Source organism: Zootoca vivipara, chromosome 4, assembly GCF_963506605.1.
Source record: "Zootoca vivipara chromosome 4, rZooViv1.1, whole genome shotgun sequence".
Classification (NCBI taxonomy): Eukaryota; Metazoa; Chordata; class Lepidosauria; order Squamata; family Lacertidae; genus Zootoca; species Zootoca vivipara.
This window is the reverse complement of record NC_083279.1, coordinates 99,295,316-99,312,583: the sequence shown is the minus strand read 5'-3', so window position 1 is coordinate 99,312,583 and position 17,268 is coordinate 99,295,316. Positions and strand designations below refer to the sequence as shown.

The window sequence follows — 17,268 nt, the reverse complement described above, 5'->3', positions numbered from 1 at the left end:
GCAAACCGTTGAACCAAATTACAGGTATTTTTGACTACAATTCCCATCATCCACAGTATGGCAACACTGAATGATGGAGTTTGTAGTCCAAAACTTCTGAAAGGCACCTGGCTAGAAGGTCCGCACTTCCCTTTTGCTCTATGTTTCCTAAACTTATCTCAGTCCATGGAAGGATAGATTCTGAAAGGGAAATGATGCTAGCATTTTTTTGGGGGGGGGAACAAAACTTCTTGCAGGTTACATGTACACACACATCACAGGAAACAATAGGAGCAGGAGTGTTATTGTCCCAACCCCCATCCCCTCCTTTGAGTTTTCCTGTTGCCCCCTGTTGTTATTGCATTTATATCCCTCCCACCTTTTCTCCCCAGAGGTCCGGGGGTGTAAATACTGCTCCCCATTTAATCCTCAGAATAATAACAACCCTGCGAGGTAGATTAGGCTGAGGCAGCAGCTGGCTCAACCCAGGGAACTTAATAGCTGCGTTGGGATTTGAACCCGTGTCTCGCGTGTCCTTGTCCAGCACTCTTAACCACTACCCTACACTGGCTGCCCAGCGTGCCAAACACATCAAGTTTCCGCCCTCCTCACCGAGTTTGGCAGACCAGCTTCCTCGAGGCTGAAGTTCTGCTCTAAAGGAGGTAGAGAGTGGTTTATTCCTGCCTCAATGACTGAAAAAACGAGGGGAAACCACTTTTTGCATGTTTTGCTAATGGTGAACACTCACTTGGGGCTGAGCCCTAGAAGGTGCCACATTCAAAAGGCTTCAGGAAGAAAATCAAAACCTTCCAGTTTAGGAAAACTCGTTTATTGTTAGACTTAAGTATAGCATTCCAATTGCCAGGGCATTCGTCTTTTGTTTTATTCGCTGCTTTGGGTTGTGTGTGTGGCTTGTATGAACAAACAGAGCCATAAAATGGGTACCTAGTGATAAGGGAGGTCTTCAAAAATAAAAGAGTGACGAGGGGGTCCACACCCCATTTTACAGGGCTCTGTGTGGTTTGCACAAAGTTTTAAAACCATTTTGCACGCACCCCATAAAACTGTTGGAACGTGGCATCCCAAGGGAGCTGGCAAGCAAGGACCCTCGGAGACACCAATTTGCATCCTGCAGGGTCACTAACCTCACGTTGATCTTCGCCACCCCTGAAAGCCAGAATGCAAAGACGGCTTCTACTGAACAACTTTGACCGTACCTACAATCTGTTGGGGTTTTTTTGGGGGGGGGGCACGCAAATGCACTGCAGCAATACTTAAGAGGCAGAAGGGGCGGCAGCCCAAAAACGGCTTTTCCCCTTTGCTGATGTCAGCAGCTGAGACCTTCAGAGCCTAATTCTCTCCCCTGCACGATGCCACCAATTTATTTAACTCCTCTATTTACCGGCAGCCACCACCTGATGACAAAAGTCCTCTGGGTGCATAGGAGCCAACTTCTAGGGGCCGAGGGGGTCTTCGCACCCCCATAAAATAATTTGAGAGGACCAGGCCCTTCCAAAGTGGCTGGGTATTGCCGTCCAAATTGGGGTGCAATCGATTAAGGGGGAGTAGGGCTTACCTGCTGCTCCCCCAATATTATATTCAAGTTGGCGCACCTGTCTGGGCGGGTCACAAGTAAAAACCAGAAACATAAAACAGGACACCGAAATGCAACGCAGGATAAAATCAGCGATGACACAGGTACAGCACCTTTTAAAAAGGTTATTGTGAAGGCATCAGGTTCTTTTTTGGCGGGGGGGGGGCAACACTAAAAAGACCCCCTCCCCCATTTTGTAGCCAGCCTCATTTCCTGCATTTTGCCCACACTGTGTCCTGCGTTCCTATGTGACACGACTGGCAGACGTTTGCAGCCGCAGAGCACTGAAGGGTTTGGACTTCTCTCAAGTTAAGAGACAAAGCATTAGGAAGAACTGCTGTGCAGGGTGAGCTCCACAAAGATGCAATCCCTCCCCCCAACAAAAACCCCTCCTTTGCAAAATATCCAATTGCTTCCACTGAAAGAGTTCCAGGGGGTGTGTGACATTTCTCCAGTGTGCAGTGTAGAGAGAACCGCAGCCGGGAAGCGATGCCGCGTGGGCTAGCTGGCCGCGCAGAGCTCGGACCAGTCCCACACGTGCAGCGACCCGTCGCTCGCCGCCGACAGCAACGTCCGGGGCTTGGAGGGGTGCCAGGCGTGGCTTGTGGTGACCGGGGCTGCGTCTCCAGCTTTGCCCACCCCGCTGAAGACGTGCCCTTTGTGGACGAAGGCCGGGTTGACGTCCTGCACGGACGGGCTCCAGTTGTGTGTGTCGTAGACCCGCACGATTCCATCGAAGCCTGCAAGGGGGAGGGGAGGGGAGAGGTGAGCACTTCTCTGCACAGGAGGGAGAAGGGCATGGAAGGATCAGGGCCCTGGAAGGGCAGCATCCTCCTCTCTTACAAGCAGGGCCTCTCCACTGCCTGCGGTTCCCACCAGCTGTTATTTGGAGGTGAAACTGCACCCCAACAGCGGAGGCTGAAGAGGAGAAGAGGTGTAGGCCCCCGTGGTTGCACCTGCGCATGCGACAATTGGAGAAATGATGCTCCAGCCATGCTCAGAGATCACAGACCTATATACCTGAAGGAGAGTCTCCACCCCCATTGTTCTGCCCGGACACTGAGGTCCAACTCCAAGGGCCTTCTGGTGGTTCCCTCACTGCGAGAAGGGAGGTTACAGGGAAGCAGGCAGAGGGCCTTCTCGGTAGTGGCGGCCGCCCTGTGGAACACCCTCCCATCAGAGGTCAGGGAGATAAACAACTACCTGACATTTAGAAAACATCTGAAGGCAGCCCTGTTTAGGGAAGTTTTCAATCTGTGATATTTTAATGTATTTTGGCATTTGTTGGAAGCCGCCCAGAGTGGCGGGGGAAACTCAGCCAGATGGGCAGGGTATGTATAAATAAATAAATAAATAAATAAATAAATAAATAAATAAATAAATAAATAAATAAATAAATAAATAATAGACCTGCAGAATTCGAAGGGACCCTGAGGGTCGTCCAAAGTCCACCCTCCCTACAACACAGGAATCCTTTTAAATCAGAACCGGTGAAGGTCCTGTGTGAGTGGCTGGAGGCGGTTGGAGGATGGATGGCGGCTAACAGATTGAGGTTGAATCCTGACAAGACAGAAGTACTGTTATTGGGGGAAAGGGGACAGGCGGGTGTGGGGAAGTCCCTGTGTCCAGGGCAGCTGTCTATCAGCTCCATCTGGTACGCAGGCTGAGACCCTACCTGCCCACAGACTGTCTCGCCAGAGTGGTGCATGCTCTGGTTATCTCCCGCTTGGACTACTGCAACGCGCTCTACGTGGGGCTACCTTTGAAGGTGACCTGGAAACTACAACTAATCCAGAATGTGGCATCTAGACTGGTGACTGGGAGCGGCCGCCGAGACCATATAACACTGGTCCTGAAAGACCTACATCGGCTCCCAGTACGTCTCCGAGCAGAGTTCAAAGTGTTGCCGCTGACCTTTAAAGCCCAAAACGGCCTTGGCCCAGTAGACCTGAAGGAGCGTCTCCACCCTCATCGTTCTGCCCGGACACTGAGATCCAGCACCGAGGGCCTTCTGGCGGTTCCCTCCCTGTGAGAAGTGAAGTTACAGGGAACCAGGCAGAGGGCCTTTACGGTAGTAGCACCTGCCCTGTGGAACGCCCTCCCATCAGATGTCAAGGAAATAAACAACTACGGTATCTGACTTTTACAAGACACCTGAAGGCAGCCCCGTTTAGGGAAGCTTTTAATATTTGATGAATTATTGTATTTTAATATTTTGCTGGAAGCCACCCAGAGTGGCTGGGGAAACTCAGCCAGATGGGCAGGGTATAAATAATAGTAATAGTAATAGTAATAATAATAAGATGATGATGATGATTTTGGACTCTTATCTCCCCTCCAGCCAGCTTAGCCATGTGATGCCTGGGCTGGGAGGAGCTGGGAGTCCAAAATGTTTACTGTATTATTATTATTATTATTATTATTATTATTATTATTATTATTATTATTTATTGAATTTATATATCGCCCTATACCCGGATGCTTCAGGGCAGTTCAAAGAATAAAATCAAAATATAAAACCACAAAATACATAATCAAAATTAAAAACAACAACCCAATAACCTCCCACTCCCCCCCAAAAAAAACACACAGGATCCTCACAACATTTAAAATGTTTGGAATGTCTCGGCTTCGAAGCAGCTGCTCTGGAGAATGAAGGGAGGTTCCGCTGCAGAGCCTGGCAGCTGGGCAAGAGGCTACTGCAGGCACCCCCAAACTCGGCCCTCGAGCTGTTTTGGGACTACAATTCCCATCATCTCTGACCACTGGTCCTGTTAGCTAGGGCTGATGGGAGTTGTAGTCCCAAAACAGCTGGAGGGCAGAGTTTGGGGGTGCCTGGGCTACTGTAACCCAGCCCCAAGGGTAGCTCTCCACTGGATAAGATTCCCATTTTACAGAAGCGGAGAACCGAGGCCGTTTTGCCCAAAGCTCCCCTGTCGAGTCAAAGGTTGTGTCTCCAACTAGAGAGGGCCCCTGGGGTGGTTGACTTGCCCACACACCCCATTCCCTCGGGATTTCTGGAGCCCCAGAACCAGGACTAGGACGCAGGTGGCACTGTGATCTAAACCACTGAGCCTCTTGGGCTTGCTGACTGGAAGGTTGGCGGTTCGAATCCCCGTGACGGAGTGAGCTCCCGTCGCTCTGTCCCAGCTCCTGCCAACCTAGCAGTTCGAAAGCACACCAGTGCAAGTAGATAAGTAGGTACAACTGTGGCGGGAAGGTAAATGGTCCTCCGTGCACCAGTAGTGGTTTGGTCATGACCTGGAAAGCTGTCTGTGGACAAACGCCGGCTCCCTCGGCCTGTAAAGCGAGATGAGCGCCGCAACCCCAGAGTCGCCTTTGACTGGACTTAACCATCCAGGGGTCCTTTACCTTTAAAGCCAAGGCATTGTGACGTCAGCAGCTAAATTTCTCCCTACCCCCAAATTCCAGCACAAACAGGACCAAAGAAATACTGAGATCTCTTACCTGAGATGGCCAGGTGTTCCCCAAGCAAAGGGGCAAAGGAGACAGAGAGGAACCCTGCCCCACAGAGGCCACCCGTGGGCACAGAGCACTGAGCCATCTTCACAGGTCTCATGGGGTTTCTGAGGTCCGTCAGCATGACACGACCGGCGGAGGAGAGGCGGGCGACCAGCCGCCTGTCCCCCGAGGACAGCAGTGGGGCACAGCAAACTCCAGCACACCAGCTCTGCCCAGGCAGCACCTCAGAGACGTGAGCATCCTCGCCAACCCACAGGAGACCCTGCGGCTGCCTGGTGTCGCCCAGGAACAGCTGCCCCTTCGTGCTGCAGGCCAGGACGGCGGCTTCATCCAGGAACTCCAGTGTGGCAACCTCGTCAGTGCTTGTGGAGCCTACAGAAGCGAACAAGAGCACAAGGGGGTCGTGGAATTGTAGGGTCGGAAGGGATCCCCAAGGGTCATCCAGTCCAACCCCCTCCAATGCAGGACACGGCAATTCTATGATTTTGCAATTCAGCTATCCGCTGTCAGCTGGGTTCAGCTGACGGATCCTGCACAGGAATACAAAATACGGTGATCTTTCAAGGCCAGGGACAGACAGCAGTCTTATAGCTCAGTCAGTCGAGCATGAGATTCTGAAATCTCAGGTTCTGGGTTCAAGACCCATGTTGGGCAAAAGATTCCTGCTAGAGGGTTAGGGGAGGTGAACCTCGTAGTCCCTCCCAGCTCTACAATTCTGTTATTCTAATTGGTCTGAAACCCTTCTTGCCACTGGGTTTGTAAGAAAGTAAAGGGCTTTTGGGAAATGATATATAAGGAACCTAAAAAAATTGTTGAAATACACATTTACAAAAAAAAAACCCAGAAGCCTTTCTATTTGGTATCGTAGGAAGAGAAATACGTAAGCAGGGTAAAATATTGTTTTTATATGCAACAACCACAGCGAGAACATGATGAGCCCAAAGATGGAAGCAGGAAGAACTATCAACAAAAGAAGAGTAGCAGGTGAAATTATTGAATTATGCCGAATTGGCAAAATTGATGGGGAAAATCCGGAACCAGCAGGACCAGACTTTTCTGAAAGATAGGAATAAATTTATGTTGTACAGTATTTGAAAGACGACTGCCAACAACTGACATCGTTACTAGGGTTACAAGAAGCTTTGTAAGGATAAAAGTATCATTGTAAGGATAAAAGTATCAGTGATTTTTTTTTTAAAAAAGGATTGGACTTAATAATAATGAAATATGATCAAATGGAGGATCAGAGAATAAGTTTGAAAACCATTAGCCAGGGGGGAAGGAAGTTATTAGCCAAATGTTGTTATACAATAATATTGTCATCTTGGGGGGGAAATTGTAAAAACCAATAAAAATTATTACCGTATTTTTGGCTCCATAAGACACACTTTTTCCCTCCTAAAAAGTAAGAGGAAATTATGTGCATCTTATGGAGCGAATGCGTGGTCCCTGGAGCCAAATTGCCCAGGGGCGAAAGGCAGGTCGTGCCCTTTCTTTCTTTCTTTCTTTTTCTTTCTTTCTTTCTTTGAAAGAGCTACAGGCTAACAAGAGGGAAAGAGAGTGTTGAAAGGACCCGCTCAGCAGCTGATTGTAAGAGATCAGGGAGGGAGATAAGGGAGCTAGCTCCCTTCCCAGCCCCATCCAGCCCCCTTGCTCAGGCCTCAATTGTTATCTGCAGAAATGGGTCCCTTTCCTAGAGAAGCTGAAGAACTGTGAGTTCAACCCCATAAAAACAGGATTTTTTCCCCTTTGCAAGGTAAGCTCAACAACTTTGAGCTGATCCTCAAAAATGGAGCTTTCCCCCTTTGCAAAAAGATGCACAACTGTGAACTGACCCCCCCCCCCCAAAAAACGGGGCTTTCCCCATTTGCAAAAAGGCTGCACAACTTTTGAGCTGATCCTCCAAAAAAATGGAGCTTTTCCACTTTGCAAAATAAGCTTCCTCAAATATTTAATGGGGGGGGGCAAAGGCACTCAGGCCTTCAAGAACTGTCTGTTATGCCTAGAACAATTCAAGAAAGCAAAAATATATATATCTTGTTTTCCTACTCTAAAAACTAGGTGCGTCCTACGGAGCGAAAAATACGGTATATAAAAGAAGACACCCTTCTTGCCCCTAACTATTCCTCGCCAGGCGATTCCACATTCTCTGCAAATATAGGCCTCCTGCACCCAACACTAACCAGCCAGAAGAAGAAGAGTTTGGATTTGATATCCCGCTTTATCACTGCCCGAAGGAGTCTCAAAGCGGCTAACAATCTCCTTTCCCTTCATCCCCCACAACAAACACTCCGTGAGGTGAGTGAGGCTGAGAGACTTCAGAGAAGTGTGACTAGCCCAAGGTCACCCAGCAGCTGAATGTGGAGGAGTGGGGAAGCGAACCCGGTTCCCCAGATTACGAGTCCACTGCTCTTAACCACTACACCACACTGGCTCTCATTCTGAGCCTAATACGATGTGCTCCCAGGCGGATGGGGAAGGGAGAGGAATTGCTGGCACATAACAGGCTGGGGACCTTTCAGAACTTCCCATCCTGCGGGGCATCCTTTGCCAGCCTGGCAGACCTCCAGACGTTTTGGAGGGATGGCTGGGGCTGTTGGGAGCAGCAGCATTTGGCAAAGAAGGTTTTGTCCCGCGGGACCGAAGGCTACCTGCCATGAAGACGGTTCTCCGGGATTCCATCTCCGTCACCTGAACATCGCTGACCCGCAGGCCATGAAGGACCCACGCCGATTTGGAGAAAGCGGTTGCAATCTTTGCCCAGCAGTGCTCCTCTCCTCGCGTGGTATGGACAGTGTACAGAGGCTTAATAACATCTGGGGGGGGGAGGAAGGGAAAAGGTAAGTTGTCCCCAAGGTATGGCTGTGTGTGTCTCTACGCTCTCCACAACTCCCACAATCCCTGAGCACTGCCTATACCTGAAGGAGCGTCTCCACCCCCATCGTTCTGCCCGGACACTGAGGTAGAGCTCTGAGGGCATTCTGGTGGTTCCCTCGTTGCGAGAAGCCAAGTTGCAGGGAACCAGGCAGAGGGCCTTCTCGGTGGTGGCGCCCACCATGTGGAACGCCCTCCCATCAGATGTCAAAGAGAAAAACAGCTACCAGATTTTTAGAAGACATCTGAAGGTAGCCCTGTTTAGGGAAGCTTTTAATGTTTAATAGAATATTGTATTTTAATATTCTGTTGGAAGCCGCCCAGAGTGGCTGGGGAGGCCCAGCCAGATGGGTGGGGTATAAATATTATTATTATTATTATTATGCTGGCTGGGGCAGGTTAGAATTGGAGTCCATCAATATTAGGGCAGGATCTCTATAGAAGCACCAGCAAACTGGAATCTGGAGACCAGAAGCCAGTTAAGGCCGAGCGAAGGCAGTCGGGTTCAAACTGGAAGCTCGCCGCTCTCGCGGTGCGCGTTTAAGGAATCCTGATTTAACGGCCGCAGAAAGGGAGATGTAATTGTGGATTGGAGAATTTTATGACCTGGAGAAAGCGGGAGGGAGGAAAGCTCTCCTCCCTCCTCGTATAACACACACATTCAGTGAATGTTGGAGAACTCGGGACGCATAGCAGAAAGCCGGTCTTCAAGAGTTAAACTTTGGAACTCCCTGCCACAGGAGGCAGTCACAGCCACCTGCTTGGGTGGCTTTAAAAGAGGATTAGGCAAATTGATGGAGGAGGAGAGGATGATTGAAGGCTTCTAGCCAGGATGGCTCTGCTCCGTCTCCGAAAAGTCAGAGGCAGCGACGTTGCTGAATCCCAATCAGTGGAAGCCACAGGAGGGGAGAGTTGTTCTTGTGCTCGGATCCTGCTTACAGGTTTCCCAGAAGAGGCATCTGGTTGGCCCCTGTGAGAGCAGGATGCTGGACTAGATGGTCCTTTGGCCTCATCCAGCAGCCTGGCCATTCTGGCTGTTATCATGCAGCAGAGACCCCCTTATGTTAAACATTAAAGTAGAAAATATTAGTTCCAGCCTTTAGGGCACGTGGCAAGCCTCACGGTGCAGTGGAAGAAAAATAAACTATGTACCTTTTCTTTTGAATTAGGGTTTTCCTTTCTGTTTTAACATTTTTTGTACTGTAAATTGCCCTGCAATCTTCAGATGCAAGGCACTATACATGTGAATTTAATTAATAAATAATAATAATAATGATAATAATAATACATTAAGCAGCGACTTGCTGGTGGACGCACCTGTTTCATCCTGCCCCATGTGCCACACCTGCAGGAAGCCGTCCGCTGGGCCACTTGTCACCAGCAAGCTGCAGCCACAAGCAAAGAAGAGTTAGGAATGCTTGAGAAAGGGGCAGGGCAAAGGTGGTCTTCCACTCACACACAAACCCTGGAAAAATCTATGACATGTTGTCAACAGAGAACTCCAGTTCAGGATGATCAAGGCACAGTCCGCTCTGCACTGCAAGGACACTAGAACTATTGTATGTTTCCATGTATAAGACAAGTGTTTAATATGGGGGGGGGAAGATGCTAAAATTTGGGGGTGGTCTTATACACGGATAGTGGAGAGGTGGGACGGGTGATTGGTGGATGGCACTGAGCAGGAGATTGTCGGCGGCGTTTTTTGTGGGCGATTGGTTGTTGCCTGAAGGTCTGCTGGCTATTGGCTGCTGCGGCAATTGGGTGGGTGATTGGCGATTGCTTTTTGCGAGCGTGCAGACGATTGGTGGCGTCGTCGATGTGGGTGGGTGATTGGCTGTTGCAGTTCTGCGGGCGAGTGGTTTTTGGCAAACCCCCCCCCCAACAAATCACCCCAACAAAGCTCAACAACTCTGGCAATCTCCCATTTTCTCTATTTTGAGTCTTATACATGGGGGCGCATTATACATGGAAAAATACGGTAATTTAGGTACCACTTCTGAACGGAATGCTCTGGGCAGGCCTTGCACATCTAAATAACCAGCAACCAGAAAATAAGGATTTTCTTAATCTTGTTTTTCTATCTTTCTCTTTTAACCTATTCTTACTCTCTTTATTTCTCTCCCCCCTTTTTGTGTTTTTATTGTATCTCGATAATATTCTTTTAAGAAAAAGAAAGGATATAAAGTTTTGTATTTTTCTCTATAAACCTTAATAAAATTTTATTTAATATATACCAGTATATAAATAACCAGCAACCAAGAAGCAAAGTCCTTTAGTATGTTTCCGAGCACAGTTCAAAGTGTTGGTGCTGACCTTTAAAGCCCTAAACGGCCTCGGTCCTGTATACCTGAAGGAGCGTCTCCACCTCCATCACTCTGCCCGGACACTGAGATCCAGCACCGAGGGCCTTCTGGCGGTTCCCTCATTGCGAGAGGTGAGGTTTGCGAGAGGTGAGGGGCCTTCTCGGTAGTGGCACCCGCCCTGTGGAACGCCCTCCCAGCAGATGTCAAGGCAATAAGCAATTATTTTACTTTTAGAAGACAACTGAAGGCGGCCCTGTTTAGGGAAGTTTTTAATGTTTGATGCTGTACTTTTTAATATTCGGTTGGAAGCCGCCCAGAGTGGCTGGGGAAACCCAGCCAGATGGGCGGGGATTAATTAAATATTATTATTATTATTATTATTATTATTATATTTTAGCACCACCGACCTGGTCTTTGGCACATGCTTCAGCTGGTACACTGGGTGATCGGAAAACCCACCGTGTTCAACCTTGAAATCTCTTTCTGGACATAAGCCCTGTTTAAAAATAAAAAAAATAAGAATCCACCGGAAAACCACCCTGCAGCTAAGGATCCATGCCTGAGCCTCAGCAGAAAAGAGACCCAGAAGAGCATTTGTACAAATACCTATCTGTTTTGAGGCTGGGGTGTGAGGGGGGGGGGCAATAGGGGAGGGGAGAGCAAGGGGGAGGGGTGTCTCCGGAGTGTTATCATTAACATTACCTGGTTCTCCTTTGCGTACAGCCTCTGAGGCAGGAGAAGCTGGAGGATTTCATTCCTCCTTCCATTCTCATACCCTGCCACACAGATGCCTAAAGAAATCAGACCAACATCGTCCCTTTTTAAAACTCCAAGACAGTAAGTTGTTTGTTTTTTTATTAAAAAAAAAAAGATGTAGCAGAACTACGCTAGGAAACGGCATCGTGCCCAGCTGTCAGCTGATCAAATTACTAGGAATCTGAATTCCCAGAAAACAAAAAGTGGAAGCAAAAAAAAAAAAATGCCAACCCTCGTTCTTAGTTTCTAGAAACAGCTGTTCCCAAAGGGCCTGGTGGGCCCAACTGCAAAGAGAAAGAAAACAAAAACTCACTTTTTTCTCCCGTCCACTCAATGACTCTGGTGGGATCGTGAAGCTCAAACAGGTGGAGATCATTGTACCTGGCAACACAGGGGGAAAGAGAAGTGGGAGAGAAATGCAATGAATGAATGAATGGATGGATGGACAGACGGATGGACACTGGGCGACTGGGATGGCTCAAAGGGGCAGAGCAGCCCTCTCCCCCCAGTGGCCACGGAGGCAAAGTGGGAGCCCAAAGCGGGTGCCCCCCCTCTTCTCCCCTCCCCTCCTTTTCTCTCTCCCCTCCCCTCTTCTTCTCCCTCCTATTCCCCTTCCCCACCTTCTCCCCTCTTCCCCCTCTTCTTCTCCCCCTCCCCTCCCCTCTTCTTCTCCCCCTCTCCTCCCCTCCCCCTCTCCTCCCTCCTATTCCCCTTCCCCACTCTCTCCCCTCTTCCCCCTCCCTTTATCTTCCCCTCCCTCTCCCCTCTCCCCCTCCCTTTCTCTTCCCCTCCCCCTCCCCTCCCTCTCCCCTCTCCCCCCTCCCTTTCTCTCTCTCCCCTTTCTCTCCCTTGCCCTCCCCTCCCTCTCCACTCTTCCCCCTTTCTCCCCCCCCCCCAACCGCTGGCTTACAGTCTCAAGGACTCCATCAGCCACTCTTCCTCTCCCTCTCCTTCCTGCTCTCCTTCTCCCTCCATCCTCCTTTCCTCCCAAAACTTGCAATCGGCGCAGAGCGAGGGGGACCCGTCACGTGAGAGCGCCCCGTCACGTGTCCGCCGGCTTCCCTCCAATCGCCGGGCGCCCGGGATGGGCGGAGCCTCGCTCGGAGAAAGCCCCTCCCTTCCCGGCCAGCTGCGAGAGGAGGAGGAGGAGGAGGAGGCGCCGCTGGCTTCTTCCTCTCCCCTCCGAAAAGGCACCGCTCGCCCCGGACGGGACCTCCGCGCTGTCCTCTGGGTGCCCCGCGGGTTTCGTGGCCTTTGGGAATAAGAATGGGGAGGGGGCTCGCATGGCTCTCCCTCCCCCGCCCTATATTTCACCCATCACAAGAACCCCGCAAGGTAGGCTAGGCTGAGAGGGGGCGACTGCACCCCCAGGTCTAGCCCCGTGGGGGGATTCGAACCTGGGTCTTTCCCAGAACCGCTGCTCCGCACTGGCTCTCGGTGGGCTGGGTGCGGGTTCTGGGTTCAAGGGAAAGTGCTAAGTGGTGGCCCCCACCGTGGGTGACGTTAAGAGAAGCAAATTCTTGGAGGACGAGGCCTAGCCAGGGTGGCTGTGATCTTTGGTGGTGCCTCTGGCTGCTGGGAACCCCAAGCGCTGAAAGGGCTTCCCACAATTATTATTCCATTTATTAAATTTGCACATTTGAAGATATCTGGCTGGGCGCTGTGAGAACAGGATGCTGGACTAGATGGGCCACAGGCCTGATTCATCCGTATTGCATTCAGGTGCCTTTTACACAACAACCCTGAAAGGTGGATGCAGCTGAGAGATTGACTTTATACCTACAGGTGTGACTCAGTTGCTTGCCAACCTGGTGTCCCTCCAAATCGGGCATCCCCAAACTTCGGCCCTCCAGATGTTTTGGACTACAATTCCCATCTTCCCCAACCACTGGTCCTGTAAGCTAGGGATCATGGGAGTTGTAGGCCAAAACATCTGGAGGGCCGCAGTTTGGGGATGCCTGCTCCAAATGCTGATGGGGGTCTGTCCCGAAACATCTGCTGTCCTTTCCTGACCCAGTATCTCTCCCCACCATTGCAGCCACTCGCCAGCATTAAGAATGAAAATGGAGAAAGAGGGAGCAGGTGCAATGCAGGGGGTTGGACTAGATGACCACCAGGGTCCCTGCCACCTCTACAATTCAACGATTCTTTGTGCATGGGGGAAAGGGCAAAGATGCACTCATGTACCAGCTAAACCAGCTTTCTTCTTCTTCTTCTTCTTCTTCTTCTTCTTCTTCTTCTTCTTCTTCTTCTTCTTCTTCTTCTTCTTCTGTGGGATAGCTCAGTTGGCAAAGCAGAAGACTCTTGATCTCAAGGTCATGGGTTCGAGCCCCGCGTTGGGCATAAAGATTCCTGCATTGCAGGGGGTTGGGCTGGATGACCCTCAGGACCCCTCCTGATTCTGTGATTCTTTCCTTGGGTTCTGCTTCAAGTGGTGCTTGGGAGCAGGGTTTGTCTCTTCATAGGCTTTGCACCACCGTGATCTGAATGTACACCCTGCCTATTTTTCAAATACGTTTGAAGCAGTAAAATGAAAATATATAAAAATGTCAGCAGTACATAAAAAGTAATGGTGGGAAACCTTGGCTAATGTAGCAAGCCCAGAAATCAAGTAAGCAAACGGAAACAGCCGTTCATAAAGCAGCAATTTAAAAAGAGAGGGAGAACAGACAAGGGAGCAGGAAAATACTCTGCTAGAGGCCTTTCTTGAACAACCAAATGCCTGGCGATGGGTTTCATGTGGGTGGGCATGGCACCATCACCGAAAAGGCCCTGCTGCTCATCATTGCCTGCCATACCTCTCACCTGGAGCCAGGCCTCAGATACTGGGTGGAGCAAGCAGAGAAAAATAGATGAGATAAGGTGGGCTGCAAAGTCTTTAAAGCTGTTTAGGGCTTTAAAGACACCGCTTGAAATAAATGACACACATCTATTTGGTTCTGCCTTCCAGCATAGGGTCCTGGGGCAGGGGGTCTTTTTGTCCAGGACTCAGCCAGAAGCCTAGAACCAGATCACTTTCCTGGCAATTCTCAGCGCCTGGGAAAACAAAGAGTGACCTTTGAGCAGCAGGGTTATAACTTTTTGACACCCCCCCCCCCAAAGATGATTTCCTGTATCGTAAAGGGATAAACTTATGCTTAGAAACACTGGGAAAGGGACTGATTCAGTTGTGAAAAAAGGGCACCCCAAAATGAAAAGTTGGAACCACCGTATATGTAACGTTACTACTCATAAGTATAAGCACCGTAAGAAAAAAAACACTTTATGGATCTGTTTAGAACTTTTACATCTGTCTGGAACTTCCTAAAACTGTATTGGAGAATCAGTTGTAGCAGGACCCACCCTTCCTCCAGATCGCGGGAAGTAATCAGTGTGCATCACACAATCAAAGCAAACTTTATTGCAGCAGAAAGAAAGGCCAGCTACAACCTCGCTTTATTCTAAGCAACAATGTACAAAACATTGTGCGAGTATTGGAAAAATTGCCAGCTCTATTTTCCCTGTATTATAACACACGCTATGCATATTTACACAACACGTTATACAAAAATCGATTGATTTTGAGGTGAGCTTTTTTTCAAGAGATTTGGAAATGACAGTTCATTCCTTTGTATTTTAGGCAAAAGTTCATCGAGCTAAGCTACAGGAACCTGAGGTTGTTAAAAAAAAAAGTTGCAAACCTAGTGGGCAGCTTGTGGGGCAGATGTGGGTCGGTACACCGAGGAGCCGGACTTAAGATCTGGGGAGGAGTGTTGCTAAAGGGCCTTGATGATGTCCCAGCCTTCACGCTGCAAGGAGGCCACTTCGGAGTGAAAAAAGACCAAGCCTGCTCCCATAGCGAGAAGGAGTGTTGCTCAGCCAAAATCTCCAAAGAGGACAGTAAAATTTAACGTTAGAAGAAAACGGATATGCAGGACACTCGAGTGAGGTTGGTGTGTGATGTATTTCTCAGAACTGAAGTGCCGATTTGTGCCTGGAGCACACCAGTGGCAAATATATACAGTATTGGAAGACGAATATATACAGTATTGGAAAAGGGAACACTTTGTTCAAAGGCAAATGATGAGATTAGGCAAAGAAGCAAGAGACTCAGTAGCAGAAGAGGATTCTGGGTGAGCAGCCCGGAAGCGGCAGGCAGAGGGAGCCTCCGCCCTTCCTTCACCACCACAAGCTCCTCCGCAGTCTTCAGGTATAAGAAATGTCTTCTGCTGCACGATTTAGCCAGATTCAAGGCCACAGTAGAGCAACACGACCTCTGTTGATTGTTGGTTCTCCATTGACCCCTAAAAGATGAGAAAAGGGGGGAGGGTTATCCTGGACTAGGTGACCCTTAGGATCCCTTCCGATTCTGGCAGCTAACAGATGGAGGTTGAATCCTGACAAGACAGAAGTACTGTTCGTGGGGGACAGGAGTCGGGCAGGTGTGTGTGGGGGGGGGGGGGACTCCCTGGTCCTGAATGGGGTAACTGTGCCCCTGAAGGACCAGGTGCGCAGCCCGGGAGTCATTTTGGACTCACAGCTGTCCATGGAGGTGCAGGTCAATTCTGTGTCCAGGGCAGCTGTTTATCAGCTCCATCTGGTACGCAGGCTGAAACCCTACCTGCCCGATGTTTTGGACTACAATTCGCATCATCCCTGACCACTGGTCCTGTTAGCTAGGGATCATGGGAGTTGTAGGCCAAAACATCTGGTGCCTGCAGTTTGGGGGTGCCTGATCTAAACACTGTGACATAAGTGACATCAGTTCTGTGCCCGGGGCAGCTGTCTACCAGCTCCATCTGGTACGCAGGCTGAGACCCTCCCTGCCCGCGGACTGTCTCACCAGAGTAGTGCATGCTCTAGTTATCTCCCGCTTGGACTACTGCAATGCACTCTACGTGGGGCTACCTTTGAAGGTGACCCGGAAACTACAACTAATCCAGAATGCGGCAGCTAGACTGGTGACTGGGAGCGGCCGCCGAGACCACATAACACCGGTCCTAAGAGACCTACACTGGCTCCCAGTACGTTTCCGAGCACAATTCAAAGTGTTGGTGCTGACCTTTAAAGCCCTAAACGGCCTCGGTCCAGTATACCTGAAGGAGCGTCTCCACCCCCATTGTTCTGCCCGGACATTGAGGTCCAGTACCGAGGGCCTTCTGGCGGTTCCCTCACTGCGAGAAGCAAAGCTACAGGGAACCAGGCAGAGGGCCTTCTCGGTAGTGGCGCCCGCCCTGTGGAACGCCCTTCCATCGGAGGCCAGGGAGATGAACAAACTACCTGACATTTAGAAAACACCTGTTTAGGGAAGTTTTTAATCTGTGATATTTTAATGTATTTTTGTATTTGTTGGAAGCCACCCAGAGTGGCCGGGGAAACCCAGCCAGATGGGCGGGGTATTAATAATAATAATAATAATAATAATAATAATAATAATAATAATACAGTGGAACCTCGGTTTATGAACACCTCGGTTTACGAATTTTCGGTTTACGAATGCCGCGGACACATCTGGAACGGATTAATTCACTTTCCATTACTTTCAATGGCAAAGTTCACTTCAGTTTATGAACGCTTCAGTTTATGAACAGACTTCCGGAACCAATTGTGTTCATAAACCAAGGTACCACTGTAATAATAATAATAATAATAATAATAATAATAATAATAATAATAAAGTGCTTTAGTCCTGCTGGCCACATGACCCGGAAAGCTGTCTGTGGACAAACGCTGGAAGCGAGATGATCGCCGCAACCCCATCGTCGCCTTTGACTGGACTTCACCGTCCAGGGTTCCTTTACCTTATGAGGCCCTGAAATTTCCCTGACCTTCCGATGCAAGCCACTATTTGCGGGATACGCAGAAGTCCCTGTGACCCCCTTCCCCCCACTTCCTCCTTGGTTCCTTCCTGGGAACTGACCTGGACAGCGTCCTCCGCAAGGTTACAGAGGGATGCTATGTCAGTCGCTCTGGTCCTCTTCATCGCTGAGCTGCTCCTGGAATGAGGAAGGCAGGCATGAAAATCAAACACACACCCCATGTGATGCCACACCCCACAACTCCCCATTTCGCCCCTAGTATAGACTTCGGTAATCCTTCAGCTCAGATGTAGTTTTAACTAGATTTATGGGATACAGACCACCCCCACACACAGCAGACCCATGCAAGGGACTGAAAACCACACGCCAGACCTGCAGGGATTCGACTCTGCAAAGTGATGCAAGCCATGCGAACAGGAAGCTGCTGGACCACTTGGGCCCTTGGCCTGATCCAGTAGGCACTTCTTATGTTCTTAAGCCA

At 49.6% G+C, this 17,268-nt stretch overlaps 1 protein-coding gene across 2 annotated transcripts; it reads right to left on the bottom strand.

Annotated features, from left to right (window-relative positions):
- Positions 1-294: 294 nt before the first annotated feature.
- WDR73 (WD repeat domain 73) lies at positions 295-12,023 on the bottom strand. 2 transcript variants are annotated; one of them, XM_035116305.2, is made up of 8 exons: positions 11,900-12,023; positions 11,303-11,370; positions 10,936-11,024; positions 10,641-10,729; positions 9,248-9,315; positions 7,708-7,872; positions 5,042-5,428; positions 295-2,313 (listed from the first exon to the last, which is right to left on the bottom strand). In XM_035116305.2, the coding sequence occupies exons 1-8, from the start codon at positions 11,962-11,964 to the stop codon at positions 2,075-2,077; spliced, it is 1,170 nt and encodes a 389-aa protein (XP_034972196.1). In that variant the 5' UTR covers positions 11,965-12,023; the 3' UTR covers positions 295-2,074. The 2 variants fall into 2 exon arrangements, with proteins under 2 accessions (XP_034972196.1, XP_034972197.1); XM_035116306.2 differs by lacking the exon at positions 10,936-11,024 and having other exon boundaries at positions 11,900-12,021.
- Between the last annotated feature and the right edge of the window lie 5,245 nt (positions 12,024-17,268).